This window comes from Panulirus ornatus, chromosome 23 (assembly GCF_036320965.1).
Source record: "Panulirus ornatus isolate Po-2019 chromosome 23, ASM3632096v1, whole genome shotgun sequence".
In the NCBI taxonomy this organism is placed as follows: domain Eukaryota; kingdom Metazoa; phylum Arthropoda; class Malacostraca; order Decapoda; family Palinuridae; genus Panulirus; species Panulirus ornatus.
In genome coordinates this window covers 8,472,248-8,490,708 of record NC_092246.1, presented here as the reverse complement: position 1 = coordinate 8,490,708, position 18,461 = coordinate 8,472,248, and the positions used below count along the sequence as shown (strand labels likewise).

At 50.0% G+C, this 18,461-nt stretch overlaps 1 protein-coding gene across 5 annotated transcripts in view; it reads left to right on the top strand.

The window, feature by feature from the left end:
• Positions 1–18,461, top strand: part of LOC139756786 (uncharacterized) — a 626,428-nt gene that overhangs the window by 587,108 nt on the left and 20,859 nt on the right. For all 5 annotated transcript variants that reach the window (XM_071676579.1, XM_071676576.1, XM_071676575.1 and 2 more), the window contains one exon: positions 7,821–7,848. In XM_071676579.1, the coding sequence (XP_071532680.1) occupies positions 7,821–7,848 (28 nt within the window). The remainder of the gene's footprint in view (positions 1–7,820; positions 7,849–18,461) is intronic.

Here is an 18,461-nt window from a genome sequence, read left to right as displayed (position 1 = left end):
TGCACCTGACCTTCATACACTGAGTTCCCCTTCCCCTACTGAGTTCCCCTTCACCTGCAAACACTTGGGCAACACAGGGCCTGCACTGCACCTGACCTTCATACACTGAGTTCCCCTTCACCTGCAACACTTGGGCAACACAGAGCCTGCACTACACCTGACCTCCATACACTGAGTTCCCCTTCCCCTACTGAGTTCCCCTTCACCTGCAACACTTGGGCAACACAGAGCCTGCACTACACCTGACCTTCATACACTTGAGTTCCCCTTCACCTGCAACACTGCCACCTCTGCAACACAAAACACATCGTTGTTCGTTCGCTCAGAATGGTCAAAACAGAAGGTAGGATATGAATAACGTCCCAGTTTTGAAGAACATGACACAGGGTGTCTGCAATACGTGTGTGTGTGTGTTGGTCGCTCTCCAGGGTAAGGGAGGGAGCAGGCTGACCCCAGGGGAGGGACCTTGGTGTTGGGGGTGCAGGCTGACCCCAGGGGAGGGACCTTGGTGTTGGGGGTGCTGGCTGACCCCAGGGGAGGGACCTTGGAGTTGGAGGTGCTGGCTGACTCCAGGGGAGGGGCCTTGGTGTTGGGGGTGCTGGCTGGCCCCAGGGTGACCGTAATCCAGGAGGTGCTGGCCTGTCCCCAGGGGACTCTAATACAGGAGGTGCTGGCTGACCCCGGGGTGACCTTATTACAGGAGGTGCTGGCCTGACCCCCGGGGTGAACTTACTACAAGAGGTGCTGTCCTGCCCCCAGGGTGACCTTAATACAGGAGGTGCAGGCCTGACCCCAGGGTGACCTTAATACAGGAGGTGCTGGCTGACCCCAGGGGTGACCATACTACAGGAGGTGCTGGCTGGCCCCCAGGGTGACCTTAATCCAAGAGGTGCACGCCTGCCCCCAGGGTGACCTTACTCCAGGAGGTGCTGGCTGACCCCAGGGGAGGGCCTTTGCTACAGAAGGTGTTGCCCTGCCCCCAGGGTGACCTAAATCCAAGAGGTGCTGGCTGGCCCCCAGGGTGACCTTACTCCAGGAGGTGCTGGCTGACCCCAGGGTGACCTTACTACAGGAGGTGCTGGCCTGACCCCCAGGGTGACCTAACTACAGGAGGTGCTGGCTGACCCCAGGGGAGGGCCTTTGCTACAGAAGGTGTTGCCCTGCCCCCAGGGTGACCTAAATCCAAGAGGTGCTGGCTGACCCCAGGGTGACCTTACTCCAGGAGGTGCTGGCTGACCCCAGGGGAGGGCCTTTGCTACAGAAGGTGTTGGCCTGACCCTCCTGGGGGTGTACCATACTACACGAGAGATTGAGCCATGCTTGCTTCTGGTGTATTACAATCTGATACATCTTCAGTATTGCACCACTGAAACACTTCAGACTGAAAATAAAAAATTATTATTCACTGTAGGACATATTGACACACAATATAGCCAGGCATATTGCAGTCTTGATGGTATAGCCTCCCATATTGTGTCACGGACCAGAGGGGGTTTTCACATACCAGCCATATTGTGACATGCGATGTCGGAAGAGTAGATTTTTCGGTGTGTGATATTGCGTATTGTGGCGTATTGCAACCTGCGTAACCACGCGTCTGGTACGTTGCAAACCCACACTATATCGTACAGTTGACGTAGACTGGAACCACCCCAGCAGTATCGTACGGCTGGCTTGGGAAGTCTCTTGCATTGATCATACAAGTTGTATATTCAACCCGTCGTCATCATCGTACATCTGGGTTCTTTAAACCTGCACTATTATATAGCTGACGCTGCAACGCGTAGTATCGTACCTCAGGCATTTGGCTGTCGCATAAGTCGTAAGATGACATATCCGGGTCTGAATTATCATACATCTGGCTTAATCACAAGTTATAGTATCATGCCAGTTGGATTATTGTAAATCTGCATTATCGTGCGGCTGGCACTGCAACGCTCGGCAACGTAGATTTGTTATACGTAACTCACCAGCTGGTCTGTTTAACCTGCAGTATCATACATCTGGCATATTAAGATCTACAATATAGTGTAGGTAGCATAGTACAGGTCGTAGTATCGTACAGCTGGCACACAGTAATCTACAGTGCGCACAGCCACAGCCCATAGTATCGTACAGCTGGCATGTTACACTCCATTGTATCGTACAGCTGGCATATTGTAACCCTCCCCCCCCCCCGTGTAGTACCGTACAGCTGGCGTATTGTAACGCATAGTATCGTAGATCTGGCATATTGTAACCCATACTATCGTACAGCAGGCATATTATTAAAGCCCATAGTGTCGTCCAGCTGGCGTGAAGCAACCTGTAACATCGTACACCTGGCATATAGCGACGTTACCGTCTGGAATATATCGTACGCCTCTGACACCAAGGGGATTGATGATGTCCGGGCTCAAGTGAAGATCAGCGAAAGGAATTCCCATGAAGCGCACGAACTCCTGTAACGTAACGGTCCATCTCCGATGTCGAGAGTCCACAAAATATGGCAACATGGAAAAAAAAAGGGAGGGGAGGGGTTGTGTGAGGGGAGGGGGCTGATATTACAGAGGGCAAAAACGCCATTTCTATCTGTAGTTTAGACTTTAAAGAGGTTGATCGTGTGTCGTGCTCTTGGGTCTGGGTCATTATGACGTGACAGCTGGTAACAGAGGGGGATTATCCCTTCATTATGACGTGACAGCTGGTAACGGAGGGGGATTATCCCTTCATTATGACGTGACAGCTGGTAACGGAGGGGGATTATCCATGTGATGATCCAAATGTGGGATAATCCACAGATGGTGATGATGATGTCTGTGGTTGTGTGGTGGTGACACCAGCTGTAACACACCAGACACTCGTAACGTGAGGGTGTGACACCAGCTGTAACACACCAGGCACTCGTAACGTGAGGGTGTGACACCAGCTGTAACACACCAGGCACTCGTGACGTGAGGGTGTGACACCAGCTGTAACACACCAGACACTCGTGACGTGAGGGTGTGACACCAGCTGTAACACACCGGGCTCTCGTAACGTGAGGGTGTGACACCAGCTGTAACACACCGGGCTCTCGTAACGTGAGGGTGTGACACCAGCTGTAACACACCGGGCACTCGTAACGTGAGGGTGTGACACCAGCTGTAACACACCGGGCACTCGCAACGTGAGGGTGTGACACCAGCTGTAACACACCGGGCTCTCGTAACGTGAGGGTGTGACACCAGCTGTAACACACCGGGCACTCGTAACGTGAGGGTGTGACACCAGCTGTAACACACCGGGCTCTCGTAACGTGAGGGTGTGACACCAGCTGTAACACACCGGGCACTCGCAACGTGAGGGTGTGACACCAGCTGTAACACACCAGACTCTCGTAAAGTGAGGGTGTGACACCAGCTGTAACTCACGTCCCACATGGGAACTCCCAGGGGCGTCCCGTACATGGGGGGGTTATGAAGGATGCCGGGACTTGGGGCTCCCGTAGGACGGGGCCTGGGACTCCTAGATCCCGGGGCCTGGGACTCCCGTAGGCTGGGGGTGACGGCAGCAATCGACAGGGGGGACTCCGACCGGGGATCGATCATCGGTTATTTGGTGCGTTCAGGTATGTGGGGTGAGGGGGGGGGGGGGAGACGACCTGGGGGAGGGGGAGACGACCTGGGGGGAGGGGGAGACGACCTGGGGGAGGGGGGGTTGGTTTGGGGAGACGACCTGGGGGGGAGGGTTAAGATATATGGGGGACTCCCTGGGGGTTTTAAGATACGGGGAGAGTACCTGGGGGGGTTTAAGATACATGGGGGACTCCCTGGGGAGTTTAAGATATGGGGAGAGTCCCTGGGGGGAGGGTTTTAAGGTACATGGGGGACTCCCTGGGGAGTTTAAGATACATGGGGGACTACCTGGGGAGTTTAAGATACATGGGGACTACCTGGGGAGTTTAAGATGCATGGGGGACTACCTGGGGAGTTTAAGATACATGGGGGACTACCTGGGGAGTTTAAGATACATGGGGGACTACCTGGGGAGTTTAAGATACATGGGGGACTCCCTGGGGAGTTTAAGATACGGGGAGAGTACCTGGGGAGTTTAAGATACATGGGGGAGTACCTGGGGAGTTTAAGATACATGGGGGACTACCTGGGGAGTTTAAGATACATGGGGGACTACCTGGGGGGGTTTTACGATGAAGGGGACTTCCTGGGGAGTGTGAGTCCAGCTGGTCCAACCTGAGGACGTCAGCTGGCCAGCCAGCCTTGAGTTGTGATGTGTTTAGCCTGACCATCTGGCTGAAATGTACCTCGTCCACGGCCCCCCGTGCTGTCTCATCCAACACAGAAATGATAATAATGATAATGATAATGATGATAATGATGATAAAGATAATGATAATGATTGTGTGAGAATAGACATTGAGTGTCGTCTATGTACAGTTCAGGGGCGTCTGTGTATGGTCATGGACGAGAATCGTCAGAGATTTCATGGGTTATTTGATGTGTCGTTTTCGTCATATTTATCATGTATATTTTCGTGTTATTGTTATTTCTTTTTCTTCTATTTTTTTCGCTATTTTCGTGTTATCATTCTTTTTTTCTTTCTATTTTTTCGCGTTCTTGGCGAGCCAGAAGCCAGGGAAGTGAGGCGTGTATGTGTGTGTGTGTGTGTGTGTGTGTGTGTGTGTGTGTGTGTGTGTGATGCAGCCTCACACGTCACCTGCTCCGGACACAGGTGCTGATTGGCCATTACGTTGGTGTCTTTCCCCTCCTCCCCCTCACTGCACGGGAGAGAAGATCCCACTCAGGCGGACGTGGGCGGGGGCGCGCCTCACGACAATGGGCCTCTCTTCGAAGCACAGCTCCTCTGGAGGGAGGGACGTGGCTTACCGACCCTCCTCCCCACCACACACGGCCCTCAGGAGGGACGTGGCTTACCGCCCCCCAACACACGGCACTCTGGAGGGACGTGGCTTACCGCCCCCCAACACACGGCACTCTGGAGGGACGTGTCTTACACCCCCACCCACACGGCCCTCTGGAGGGACGTGGCTTACCCCCACCCACACGGCCCTCTTGAGGGACGTGGGGGTGTTACATAGCCTGCTGGAGGAACGTGGACTATGTTACCGTAAGGGCCTCTGGAGGCAGGTGGATCGCCACACGTCCTCCCAGGAGGCAGGCGGGTCGTCACACAACCCCCTGGTGACAAGCGGGTCGTCACACGTCCTCTCAGGAGGCAGTGGGTCGTCACACAGCTCCCTGGTGACAGGCGGGTCGTCACACAGCCCCCTGGTGACAGGTGGGTCGTCACACAGCCCCCTGGTGACAGGCGGGTCGTCACGCCCTGAAGCCAGGCACGTAGGTCGTCACATGCATGACCGCCCCAGCCACCAGTCCGTCACCAGAACTAAACCGATTAAGAAATCATCAAGTCTGATGTGGCGGCCCCGTGAGTTTCATCATCGGCCCCCGGCAAGTGAGGGAGATTAAAACGTCTGGGTAATGTGTGGCGGTCGATATGTTGGGGTAATGTGTGGGGGTCGATATGTTGGGGTAATGTGTGGCGGTCGATATGTTGGGGTAATGTGTAGGGGTCGATATGTTGGGGTAATGTGTGGGGGTCGATGTGTTAGGGTAATGTTTGGGGGGGTCGATATGCTGGGGTAATGTGTAGGGGTCGATATGTTGGGGTAATGTGTGGCGGTCGATATGTTGGGGTAATGTGTGGCGGTCGATATGTTGGGGTAATGTGTGGGGGTCGATATGTTGGGGTAATGTGTGGCGGTCGATAAGTTGGGGTAATGTGTGGGGGTCGATATGTTGGGGTAATGTGTGTGTGGGGGGGGGTTGATATGTTTCCGTTTGATAATCATATCACCATATCACATCCGTTTAATAATTTCTTATCATCATAATACATCCGTTTGATAATCCTTAACACGCGCGCCTGGCTGAGGTGCCCTACCAGATGTGTGATTACTGTACGTGTAATCACTATACATGTAATTACTGTATGCGTGTTTCGAGGAGGGAGTTTTACACTGGTGTTGCCCCCCCGTCTCTTAACCTTATGTATGTATGTACCATGATTTTATTTCTGTGTGTTGTATTTACACACACACACACACACACACACACCTGGCCGAAGCCAGATACCCAGCCCCGAGTGTCGCGGCGCCCAGGATTCGAACCCACCTGTGCCCAAGAGAGGATTGGGCCCCTCGCTGTAATGCTAACCACACTACCCAGTGTTCGTGTGGAGCGCCCTGTATGTACACTGTCGCACCGCCACGTAAAACCAGCTGACGCAGGGTACCTGTGAGATGTCATGGACGCGCCATGGGAAAATGATTTGGAATCGTCTCCATCTGTGAGAGAGACTTGGGTTATTGTGCTGTCATGAGACGGAGATGGTGAAAGAGACAGACAGACAGAGGGGGCCCACACAGACAGTGCCTGGAACATCCTTTTTTTCGGTGGGGGATAGCTGTTGTCCGACTGGATCCACTGTGGTTGTCTGTGGGTCTCTGGAGGCACGAGTGTGGAGGGAGGGAGTTGCAGAGGCCATGCCGTGGAAGCCTCGAGTTTTGGTAGAGAGAGAGGTGGTCTTCCGCGGGGCAGGGGGAGCTGGTCTGTGTGGAGCCCTGGTGGACATGGAGGCGGACGGCCTCGCTCATAGACCTCCAGCCGGGATTGCTGCTGCCTTTCCCCCACGCCTCACTCCCTCAATTCACCTGCCGACCTCCTCCTCCTCCTCCTCCTCCCTCAACACCTCACCTGCCACTGCTCGCCAGGTGCCACGGCTCACCTGTTGCTGCCGGTAATAACACATATTCCCTTCATGATTGAAGTGAGGATTTTTTGTGGAGTCGTGCGGGGCCTGGATGAGGCTGAAGCCATTGCCTGCGCCCAGGGACGCCATGGGTGACACACGGAGGTCATGGGGGCTGCCGTGGGTGACACAGAGAGAGGTGACCCGGGGAGGTCATGGGTTGCCCTGGGTGACGCGGGGAGGTAGTGGCTGCCCTGGGTGACCCGGGGAGGTAGTGGCTGCCGTGGGTGACACGCGAAGGTCATGGGCTGCCCTGGGTGACCCGGGGAGGTCATGGGCTGCCCTGGGTGACCCGGGGAGGTCATGGGCTGCCCTGGGTGACCCGGGGGAGGTCATGGGCTGCCCTGGGTGACCCGGGGAGGTCATGGGCTGCCCTGGGTGACCCGGGGAGGTCATGGGCTGCCCTGGGTGACCCGGGGGAGGTCATGGGCTGCCCTGGGTGACCCGGGGAGGTCATGGGTTGCCCTGGGTGACACAGGAAGGTCCTGGAATCCCTGTCATCACGCGAGGTACACAAGTGTACCGCTGCTGTACCGTGTTGTGTACCGGCTTGCGTACCGTCCGCACTGCCCATACCACGACGGTGCTGTCTTGTGGCATACGCGCCCTGCGTAGCTCGGCTGTGTCGCGTATCTACCCACACAGAGGCACACACGAGCCAGTTTTCAAGTAACATTTGCGTACACGACCCAGTGTTTTATGTAACATTTGTGCACTCTAGCCAGAGTGTTCCATGTAACACCTGCACAAACGCATTGGTGATCCATGTAACACACGTACGAACTTCGTGTTCCATGGAACACACGTACGAACTTCGTGTTCTATGGAACACTTAAATACGAACCAGGGTTCAGTTGAACACACAAATGAACCCGTGTTCCATGGAACATGTACACCAACGAATCAGTGTTACATGGAACACTTGTGAAACTAGTGTTTCTTGGCACACTTGTGGGAAGTTGTGGCGTGTCGCTGTAATTAATGTATTTCTCTCTTTTTTCTTCTTGCAGGTCATCCAGGAGCCGATCCCCGTTCAAGGTAAGAACCATGTCTGACCTGACCTGACCTGACCCCTCGTCAGTGTGTATGTAACTAACTACCCCTGACCTTGAAACTGATGCCTTATCACAAGTTATCTTCTCTTGTTCTCATCATGCCATAGTTTGGCTTTGACCTTGCCATAATCTTGCTATAGATTTTGTCCATAGTGTTGCCATAGTCTTGCTATAGATTTTGTCCATAGTGTTGCCATAGTCTTGCTATAGATTTTGTCCATAGTGTTGCCATAGTCTTGCTATAGATTTTGTCCATAGTGTTGCCATAATCTTGCTATAGATTTTGTCCATAGTGTTGTCATAGTTTTGCCATAGATTTTGTCCAGTGTTGCCATAGTCTTGCTATAGCTTTTGTCCAGTGTTGTCATAGTCTTGCTTTAGATTTTGTCCATAGTGTTGCCATAGTCTTGCCATAGATTTTGTCCATAGTGTTGCCATAGTCTTGCTATAGATTTTGTCCATAGTGTTGTCATAGTTTTGCCATAGATTTTGTCCAGTGTTGCCATAGTCTTGCTATAGCTTTTGTCCAGTGTTGCCATAGTCTTGCTATAGCTTTTGTCCAGTGTTGTCATAGTCTTGCTTTAGATTTTGTCCATAGTGTTACCATAGTCTTGCTACAGATTTTGTCCATAGTGTTACCATAGTCTTGCTCTGTTCTTCTCGTGTTCTCTCGTCGACCCTCCACTTTGCCTTGTGTTCGTTTTTCCCCAACTTCTCCTTGGATCAGGTCGGCCCATCCCCCTACGGGTCCAGTACTTGTAGTGCCTGCCTCCCCTCCCTTCCCCCAACTAAGCTCCCTCCTTACCTCAACCTGGCCCCTTGCCCCGTCACTTACCCTACCTCAACCTGGCCTCTTGCCCCGTCACTTACCCTACCTCAGCCTAGCCCCTGGCCCCGTCAACTACCCTACCTCAGCCTGGCCCCTTGCCCCGTCACTTACCCTACCTCAACCTGGCCTCTTGCCCCGTCACTTACCCTACCTCAACCTGGCCTCTTGCCCCGTCACTTACCCTACCTCAGCCTAGCCCCTGGCCCCGTCACCTACCCTACCTCAACCTGGCCCCTTGCCCCGTCACCTACCCTACCTCAGTTGGCCCCTTGCCCCGTCACCTACCCTACCTCAACCTGGCCTCTTGCCCCATCACCTACTCTACCTCAACCTGGCCTCTTGCCCCATCACCTATCCTACCTCAACCTGGCCTCTTGCCCCGTCACTTACCCTACCTCAACCTGGCCTCTTGCCCGGTCACTTACCCTACCTCAACCTGGCCTCTTGCCCCGTCACCTACCCTACCTCAACCTGGCCCCTTGCCCCGTCACCTACCCTACCTCAGACTGGCCCCTTGCCCCGCACCTACCCTACCTCAGCCTGGCCCCTTGCCCCGTCACTTACCCTACCTCAACCTGGCCTCTTGCCCCGTCACTTACCCTACCTCAACCTGGCCTCTTGCCCCGTCACTTACCCTACCTCAACCTGGCCCCTTGCCCCGTCACCTACCCTACCTCAACCTGGCCTCTTGCCCCGTCACCTACCCTACCTCAACCTGGCCTCTTGCCCCGTCACTTACCCTACCTCAACCTGGCCTCTTGCCCCGTCACCTACCCTACCTCAACCTGGCCTCTTGCCCCGTCACTTACCCTACCTCAACCTGGCCTCTTGCCCCGTCACCTACCCTACCTCAACCTGGCCTCTTGCCCCATCACCTTCCTAACACCGTCGTGAAACCCCCTCGCCAAACAGCCAGTGTGGCAGAAACACCTGTAATACACCTGCCACATGAGGAGGGAACTGTAGCGAAAACACCTGCACAACACAGGACGCTCCACCACCACCTCCACCTCCTCCTCCCTCACAATGTATGCAAATGACGGGTTTATGGGCCAGAAATACTCTCAATATTATCTCCCCGAAATAGGACCCCTCCAGAGAGGGATCCACGGCATCACTTCCCACCACTCCTCCCACTCCTCTCTCTCTCTCTCTCTCTCTCTCTCTCTCTCTCTCTCTCTCTCTCTCTCTCTCTCTCTCTCTCTCTCTCTCTCTCTCTCTCTCTCTCATACTGCTAGATAGATAGATAGATAAATAGGTTGGAAATTGGGAATTATCAAAAAAAAAAAAATATATATATATATATATATATATATATATATATATATATATATATATATATATATATATATATATATATATATATATAAAGATGTGTGCTCTATAATACTTCCTCAGTAGCCTGGCGATGGTTTTAGGTGAAGTGGTGGGATTGATGCCACACAAAATTATCATATTTCTGCATGTCCACAATAACGTACAGCCGACATGGCTCCCACACAGACTGATGCCAAAGCCAGGGTGTGGCACAGCACAGGCAGGATGCAGCAGTGTGGCACAGCACAGCCACGGTGCAGCAGTGTGGCACAGCACAGCCAGGGTGCAGCAGTGTGGCACAGCACAGCCAGGGTGCAGCAGTGTGGCACAGCACAGCCAGGGTGCAGCAGTGTGGCACAGCACAGCCAGGGTGCAGCAGTGTGGCACAGCACAGCCAGGGTGCAGCAGTGTGGCACAGCACAGCCAGGGTGCAGCAGTGTGGCACAGCACAGCCAGGGTGCAGCAGTGTGGCACACACAGCCAGGGTGCAGCAGTGTGGCACAGCACAGCCAAGGTGCAGCAGTGTGGCACAGCACAGCCAGGGTGCAGCAGTGTGGCACAGCACAGCCAGGGTGCAGCAGTGTGGCACAGCACAATGTAGTGACGTAGCACAGAGAAGCGTGTCATTCCATTGTCCCCTGTGAACACCCATGCTGGCTGCGCCTCAACAAGGTTCGAGCCCTTTTTTCCCCCCTTCCCTCTTCGTAATTTATATTTTCTTTTCCTCTTGCCGTCGCTCTTGTTGCCAGAGAGAGAGAGAGAGAGAGAGAGAGAGAGAGACTTCTCAATCTTCTATCCTCACCTCAGCTGTCGATAGTGGATAGAGATTACAACCTTGCGAATAGGTTACTAGGCCTGTTGGAATTCTCTCTCTCTCTCTCTCTCTCTCTCTCTCTCTCTCTCTCTCTATCTCTCTCTCTCTCTCTCTCTCTCTCTCTCTCTCTCTCTCTCTCTCTATATATATATATATATATATATATATATATATATATATATATATATATTATATTCTCTCTCTCTCTCTCTCTCTCTCTCTCTCTCTCTCTCTCTCTCTCTCTCTCTCTCATGACACCATCAACCCAGAGCGAAAAAAAAATATAGCCACGTTTAAAAAAAGAAACAAGAAAAAAAAAGAAACCGCTTCTGGCCTGATAATCTTTAGCGTGGTATAATGAAGCTGTACAATATTTACAAGATAATACCTGAGGTGAGGGAGAGAAATTTGCATATAAATTCTCTCGGTTAGAGGCGCGACGGGGCTGAGGAGGGAGGGCTGGGGAGGTGGGGCTCGGGGAGGGAGGCAGAGACAGCCAGGATTTTTAATGCGGGGTGGTGGAGAGGGGGTGGAGATGGGGGAGAGGGAGAGACAGAGCCAGGATTTTTCATACGGTGGCGGAGGGACACACACACACACACACACACACACACACACACACACACACACACAGGGACACACACAGGGAGCCAGGATTTCTAATACGGTGGCGCGGGAGAACATTTTGGCCCCGCCGAAGCGGAGGCCCAGGAAAATTCCACTCCAGGCGGGTGGGGAGGGGGCGATTTCGCGTGCCGGGGAAACCACATTTAGTGGCGTCTTTTGGACGCGCCCGTGTGATGATGATGATGATGATGGCACCAGGTGCATGGGTAGATTTAAGGTCGCTTGGCGTACTTCTTTTCTTCTTCTCCACAGCGGTATGAATATCTTGGGTGAGGATGGAGAAAGTCATGCTGATATACATATGTCTCTTGTGTACACATACGTTTTAGATGCATTGTATGGCTTAATTTGCTCGTAGAAACGTACCGGTATGCATTACAGGGGTATACATGCATAAATCACCTTTGTGTACATTCATATGTCCTTTATGTGTGTGTGTGTGTGTTACAGACTCCGCCTAGATGGGGTTACGGTAAACTTCTAATTTCAAAAGAAGCCTATCACTTCCCTGAATGCTGATTGTAGCACAGCCATGGTTCTGCAAGAATCCCGTGAAGGGGAGGTTTTATAGCATGATTACAGACGTGTGTATGTGTATGCGCGACTGAATGACCCAATCATGGCCATCTTACATGCGTAACACACACACACACACACACACACACACACACACACACACACACACACACACACACACACATAAAACACCTAAAACCAGGTAAACCATTCGTCTGCCACGCCCCCCGGGGATGAACACCTGGGTTGGGTGTAGGCCAACTGCCACGACCAAGGATTCGAACCTACGCGGAGGCAACCCCGGACCCCGTGATGGTGTGTGTGTGTGTGTGTGTACAGATACACGGACGCCAACATTAAACCAGCACTGCTGAATGTGTGTAGTCGCGCTTCTGTTGACCCGGTTGTGTGTGTGTGTGTGTGTTGGGGTGTGTAATAGTTTCAGATTGTCGTTTATTGTCCAACAATACTAGATGAAATGATTTCCCTAAATTCTCGGACTGAAATAGCTGGGCGGGGGGAGGGTAGCAGACGACATGCCTGGCACGTACCATGACGTTTGGTACAACAGAGCGTCACCGCTTTGAAGGCCATTCTGAAAAAAAAACCCGTGCTTATTTCCATACGCAAACTTGATGTTCAGTTTGTCGACTAAATCCTGAAGAGAGAGAGAAAGAAGAAAAAAAAAAGGTTGTTGTAGTTATAACGTGAACACCTCACGAATTTGCGAAAGGAAGGAAAGAACAAATGTTGAATCCACGCTGAAAAATACGAGACCCTCCTAGCCTAGCTCGAGTCTGCTGACGCCGCCTCCCTCGTTACTTTGTTTTGTTCCAATATTATTCTAGCCTATAAATCGACAACGGAGAGGAGCAGTCTTTTACAGCTTTTTAAGGGCTTTTTGCACATCTATATATATATATGTTGTTTTACTTCGTGAATATTGAGGTAAATGATGGTTTACTGAACTTTCGGATCACAAAATGGGCTTTTTGCACATCTATATATATATATGTTGTTTTACTTCGTGAATATTGAGGTAAAATTATGGTTTACTGAACTTTCGGATCACAAAATGAGGTCTAATATGGCTTATACTGGGAATTATGGTTGTTTTGCATATTCCGTGTGTCATTCGTGATTGGCATCCATCCTTCAAAACGAGGGAATTTGTCAGGTATTCGCTGAAATAATATCAATTTATCGCCCATCAACGCCTTGCAGGATCGCTGCTGGACGTTTGTAAGCGCGACAGAAATTACATGTGACCTAAAGTTATCGACCTGCCTTCATGTCAAGAGATGTCCTTCATTAACGGTGGACGCTGCGGGACCCCCACAACTTGCTATATATCCCTGGTGTCTGCTCACTCCAAACTCGTCTAACGGAAGTATGCGAGCGTCGCCATCCAAGAAATTCTTTGCCTCACTTTGTACGACGGGTCTCCGAGGTCATACGGTGCTGTGTTATGGACTACTGTTTAGCTGAAGTAAGTTATATTCCTTCAGCTTCATCTCGAGCGAGACCTGGCGTCATCTGTCTTTGGATAGGCTAGACAAGCCCCTAGTAGTTTCAAACGAGACGTGGCGTAATCTGTCGTTGGATAGGCTGGGCTAGCATACGGTCTCAAACTGTCGTAGGATAAGCTGGGCTAGCCTAGGGTCTCAAACTGTCGTAGGATAGGATGGGCTGGCCTAGGGTCTCAAACTGTCGTAGGATAAGCTGGGCTAGCCTAGGGTCTCAAACTGTCGTAGGATAAGCTGGGCTAGCCTAGGGTCTCAAACTGTTGTAGGATAGGCTGGGTTAGCCTAGCCTAGGATAGGTTACGTTTCGTTTGGTTGTCAGTTTTTTTTTTTTTTTACTAACTTCATAATGTCTAACCCCCCTCATTTTCACTGGCCTTCACAACCCTCCCTGCTTTACGTGGTTCGCATAAGACTACAGGACTGGAGATGGGTTATATCATTTGCAGGCGAACTCGCTTGCCTTGTGAAGTTGCTTGAATTAAGACATTTTTTTAATGAAAAATAAGTAGCGGAAGGAGTGTAGATAATACCCGAAATAATTCTTTTGTTTTACTCCAAAGTGCGCCTAAGATGAATTATTATTGTGTAGTTTTTAACATGGATATGCAAGTCCATCTCATGATTATTGTTTCATGTGACGGAAACCAGCTAGCAGGGCAGTGTTGACACCTACCTATACACACCAGCAGTGTACTTGGCGACACTTGTACTATCCACAGTGTACTGGCGACGCTTGTACACTCTAGTGTACTGGCGACCACTGTACACATGAGATAACGCAGTAACTTGCCGATATGAGAGAACTTAAGCAAGTTACGAACACTTTCAATGTATCGATACCTGGTGAGGAGGGAAGGTGACTGAGGGGCGTCAGTTGTGACATGGTCGATCTATATGTAATGAACTTCAATTACCTACGTTAATTAGTTATCGGGGAGGTCTTCCACCTGGCCTAAGGTAAGGTTGATAGCTGGGCAACTTTGTGAATAGCGTTCATCAAGAGAAGAGTATGTTTGGCTTATCATGACGACGACGTGGTGTTGCCTGGTCACCTGTGGTGTTATTACAGTCGAGATCCCTCAAGTAACGCAGTACGCGTCCAGTACTTAGCTCGGTAATTGTCAATATAGAACGTTGGATCACAGCGAAGAATGGCAATGAGAAAATTGCAAGTTTGTGGGTTGTTGGTTACTGATTGATGTGTTCAACAGTTACTTGCCACGCCTGGGAGATATGATTTTTAATCTGTAAATATCTCGAGTCGATGTTGTTATGTTCCGGAAAGAAGTCGTTTCAGATCTTTTAATCTCGTTCTTTAGTAATGTTATCCTCACCACGATAACCCATGACGGAGACTGGCAACGGCACATCCGTGTTAGCTACAGAGAATTTTTAGGATATGCTGAGCTTTGATGTCGTAAATGAGTCATGAAATCGGACGAGGTGCTGCTGCAGGTTACGACGTATCGCTGTACCGCTGCACACTCATCCTTCAGATGACTTTTTTTTTTTTGTCATTTCATCGGATGTAACATTACCATCATTAAAACGTTTTCGTTAGCGCTATAGTGAAAATAGGTTGTTCGTTTTGGTCCATTACTTCACTGCAGATATTCGTTTTCCATGCAGTTAGAGCTAGGATACGAGTAAACATCATTAGCATACCGGAAGAGGAATATTCACGTGCAACGAATTGCTGAACCTCGTCATGAGCCACCATTGGGAGGAGTCCTGCCTGTCACTCCCTTCCTTACCTGCTCGGGATGGGTCCAGTTGTCCCCAGACAAACGCCCAACTGCCCATCCGTAGACCGAACAGAGGGGGAGAGAGCCAATCAAGTAACCAACCGTCAGTGAAAGACGCCCAGTTCTATACAGTGCCTCGGAGAGTGACTTGAGTTCAAGGGTTTCAGTGTTGGGCAGTTCATCAAGACCAGGGTTACTGCTACGTACGTGGTGGCAGGTGGCGCTGCCGTGCAACACTGGCCGGCTCCGGCTCCTGTAGCCGCTAGGAGAGGCGTGCCTCCCGCCCCTGTTGAACGATTGGGAGGCGCCCTGCTGTTTCCTTCTGTAGCCGCTGGGAGAGGCCGCCTCCCTCCCGCCTCTGCTGAACACGTGACAGGCACCCTGCTGGTTCCCATTCCCACGTATATGGTCTTATTAATGTGTTCCTTGGAGGGGAAAAACATCACATGATTGCACTCCATCCATCTTAGAATTGGTCAGGTCTGGTAATGGGTTTTTCTTCTTCCCCTGGAGGCATAGTGTGACGGAGAAAGTATGTTACATATGTACTAAAAGTGAATGGATGAGTTGTTTACATCAGTTTGAATGTATAAATTGGGACGTTGGCTCTCATATATGCATGGCTCTGCACCAACAGACACTTAATTATTCCCCCTTCATGGTTGTGAAATTCCTTTATTCTGCCGTCTTCAAAGCAGTCTCAAAATTTAGACAATATTCAAAATAAATTGAATAAAAAAAAGATTGTATTTGACAAAGTCAAGTGCGGGCACTCTCTCGACCGTCTTGTGTCAACAGTTGGCAGAATATAGTTCGTTGTGTTTTACCGTAACTTTGTCTCATAGTTTCGAGACTGTTGGAAGATGGCTGGCAAAGGCAGGTAGCTGTTAACAGTCGGTGAGACTGGACAGCATAAACACTGTCGGAATGAATTCCAACTTCATGATTTCCTCTTGAGCATTTCAAGCTGCAGTCACCAGCGGCGGTGTGCCATTTACATCACGATGGAAACATTTTTACTCTCTCTCTCTCTCTCTCTCTCTCTCTCTCTCTCTCTCTCTCTCTCTCTCTCTCTGTCAGGGACTGGAAGCACTGTTCTCTCTCAGAGACTGGAACCACCGTTCTCTTTCAGGGACTGGAACCACTGCTCTTTTTCAGTGACTGGAACCACTGCTCTCTTTCCGAGACTGGAACCACCGTCCTCTTTCAGGGACTGGAACCACTGCTCTCTTTCAGCGACTGGAACCATCCCTTGCTAACGAAGGTCAGCTTAACCTTGCAAATAACGACATTTCCTCCTGACCTGTCATGTTGGCAGAGGGGAACCATGTCACTCCACATTTACTGTCGACCCGTCTGGCATCGCACCATGGTACTCCAGAGGACCCGGTCTTAGGATAAAGGGCCCGGGTAAAATATGCTTTTGAAATCGTTATATGAAAAAAAAAAAAAAAAGAAAACACTCCAGAACTTGTTCCTAGCTCTCCCGCGCTGTGTCGTGTGGAATAATTCAGAAGGCGACATCCGAACCTTCGTCACTGTTCCCGGTAAACCATTGTTCTCTGTTAACGCGCTCGCACACACACACACACACACACACGGTTTGTGCTGGCGCGGGAGTGGCGGCGGAGCAGCTTGTACCCAGACGCCGGTACGAGATCATGGTACGGTGGACGTAGGTCTGGCTGTACGTGACGGAGGGTATAGTGTGTGTACCAGGTTACGAGTGCTTACGACGAGATGTTGCCAGAAGGCAGGAATGACGCGTTGCGCTCGCCGCACGGTTCTTTTTCGTTAAATGATTCCGTTTCATCCTCCACGTCCATTGCCTAGTTACCGATCCAAGATTCATATGGGACTGTGTTTGTTCACGCATCAAGTTTTCTCTGAAATGTTTCTGTTGTTTTCCATGCACGGTACATATTTCAGTTGATTATATATTTATACATAATCGCCTTTTCTCGCATTAGCGAGGTAGCGTTAAGAACAGATGTGACAGCCTTAGAGGAGGAAAAAAAACCCTCACTTGGCCCCCTTCTCTGTTCTTTCCTTTGGAAAAGTATAAACAGGAGGAGAGGGGGATTTCCAGCCCCCCGCTCCCTCCCCCTTTTAGTCGCCTTCTTCGACACGCAGGGGATACTTGGGATCATTCCAATTGATGATACAATGAATATCTTTCAGTATATCTTGCCAGACTTTTACATACATATTTGATATGATACACGCTGTTGTATTCGTGAGGCCTTGATAACGTCTATTTCCTTGCTTTTAAAGTTCATGATATTGGTCGTTATCCCTTCAAATTGTTTCCGAGCATAGATTATCACGCCTTTTTCTCATCATCTATCTCGGCTGTGTCGTTCGTGTTTTCCCAAGTCTTTCGTGGTAGTCCAAGATGTTCCATACCCCTCGATTTTTCCCATCGTGAAGTGCTGCTGGATTTCTCTCAACTTGTTTACTTCCTCTTTTATGTGTGTCCTCACGACACGGTAGGATTCACATTGCTCATTTGTAGTTAGATTTTTCCACCAGTGGAATTTTGACTCGTTTTGAAAGTACTCAGTATCATACCACTCTTTACGTGGCTCGATATTGCCCTTTACTTTAACGCTCTTGGAAAAGTCTTTAAGTTGCTCTCGTTGATGGTGTCTTCTGGATCCTTTATGCTCTTGAAAGTCTTTAAGTTGCTCTCGTTTATAGTGTCTCTTGGATCCTTTATGCTCTTGAAAGTCTTTTAAGTTGTTTTCGTTTAAAGTGTCTCTTGGATCCTTTATGCTCATGGAAGTCTTTTAAGTTGTTTTCGTTTATAGTGTCTCTTGGATCCTTTATGCTCTTGGAAGTCTTTAAGTTGTTTTCGTTTATAGTGTCTCTTGGATCCTTGACACGTTTGATCTTACTATGTCAAAGTTTTTCCCCGCTGTTGTCCTCGAAGTTGTGTGAATCGTCTCATGACTTGTTTACTTGGATTTGTCCTCCTGTGATTCCATCACGTTCGCTTCTTTCCATATGTGTGTGGACAAGACTATAAGTCTTTCTATGTCTTTGGAATCAACCCCCGGTCCAGTGATTTTTATTATTTTAGTGTGATCGGAAAGGAAAAGAGAAAAATTATTATACTTTAAACTTGTTGTTTTTATTATTATTATTATTATTATTATTATTATTATTATCATTATCATTATTATTATTATTATTATTATTAATATTATTATTATTATTATT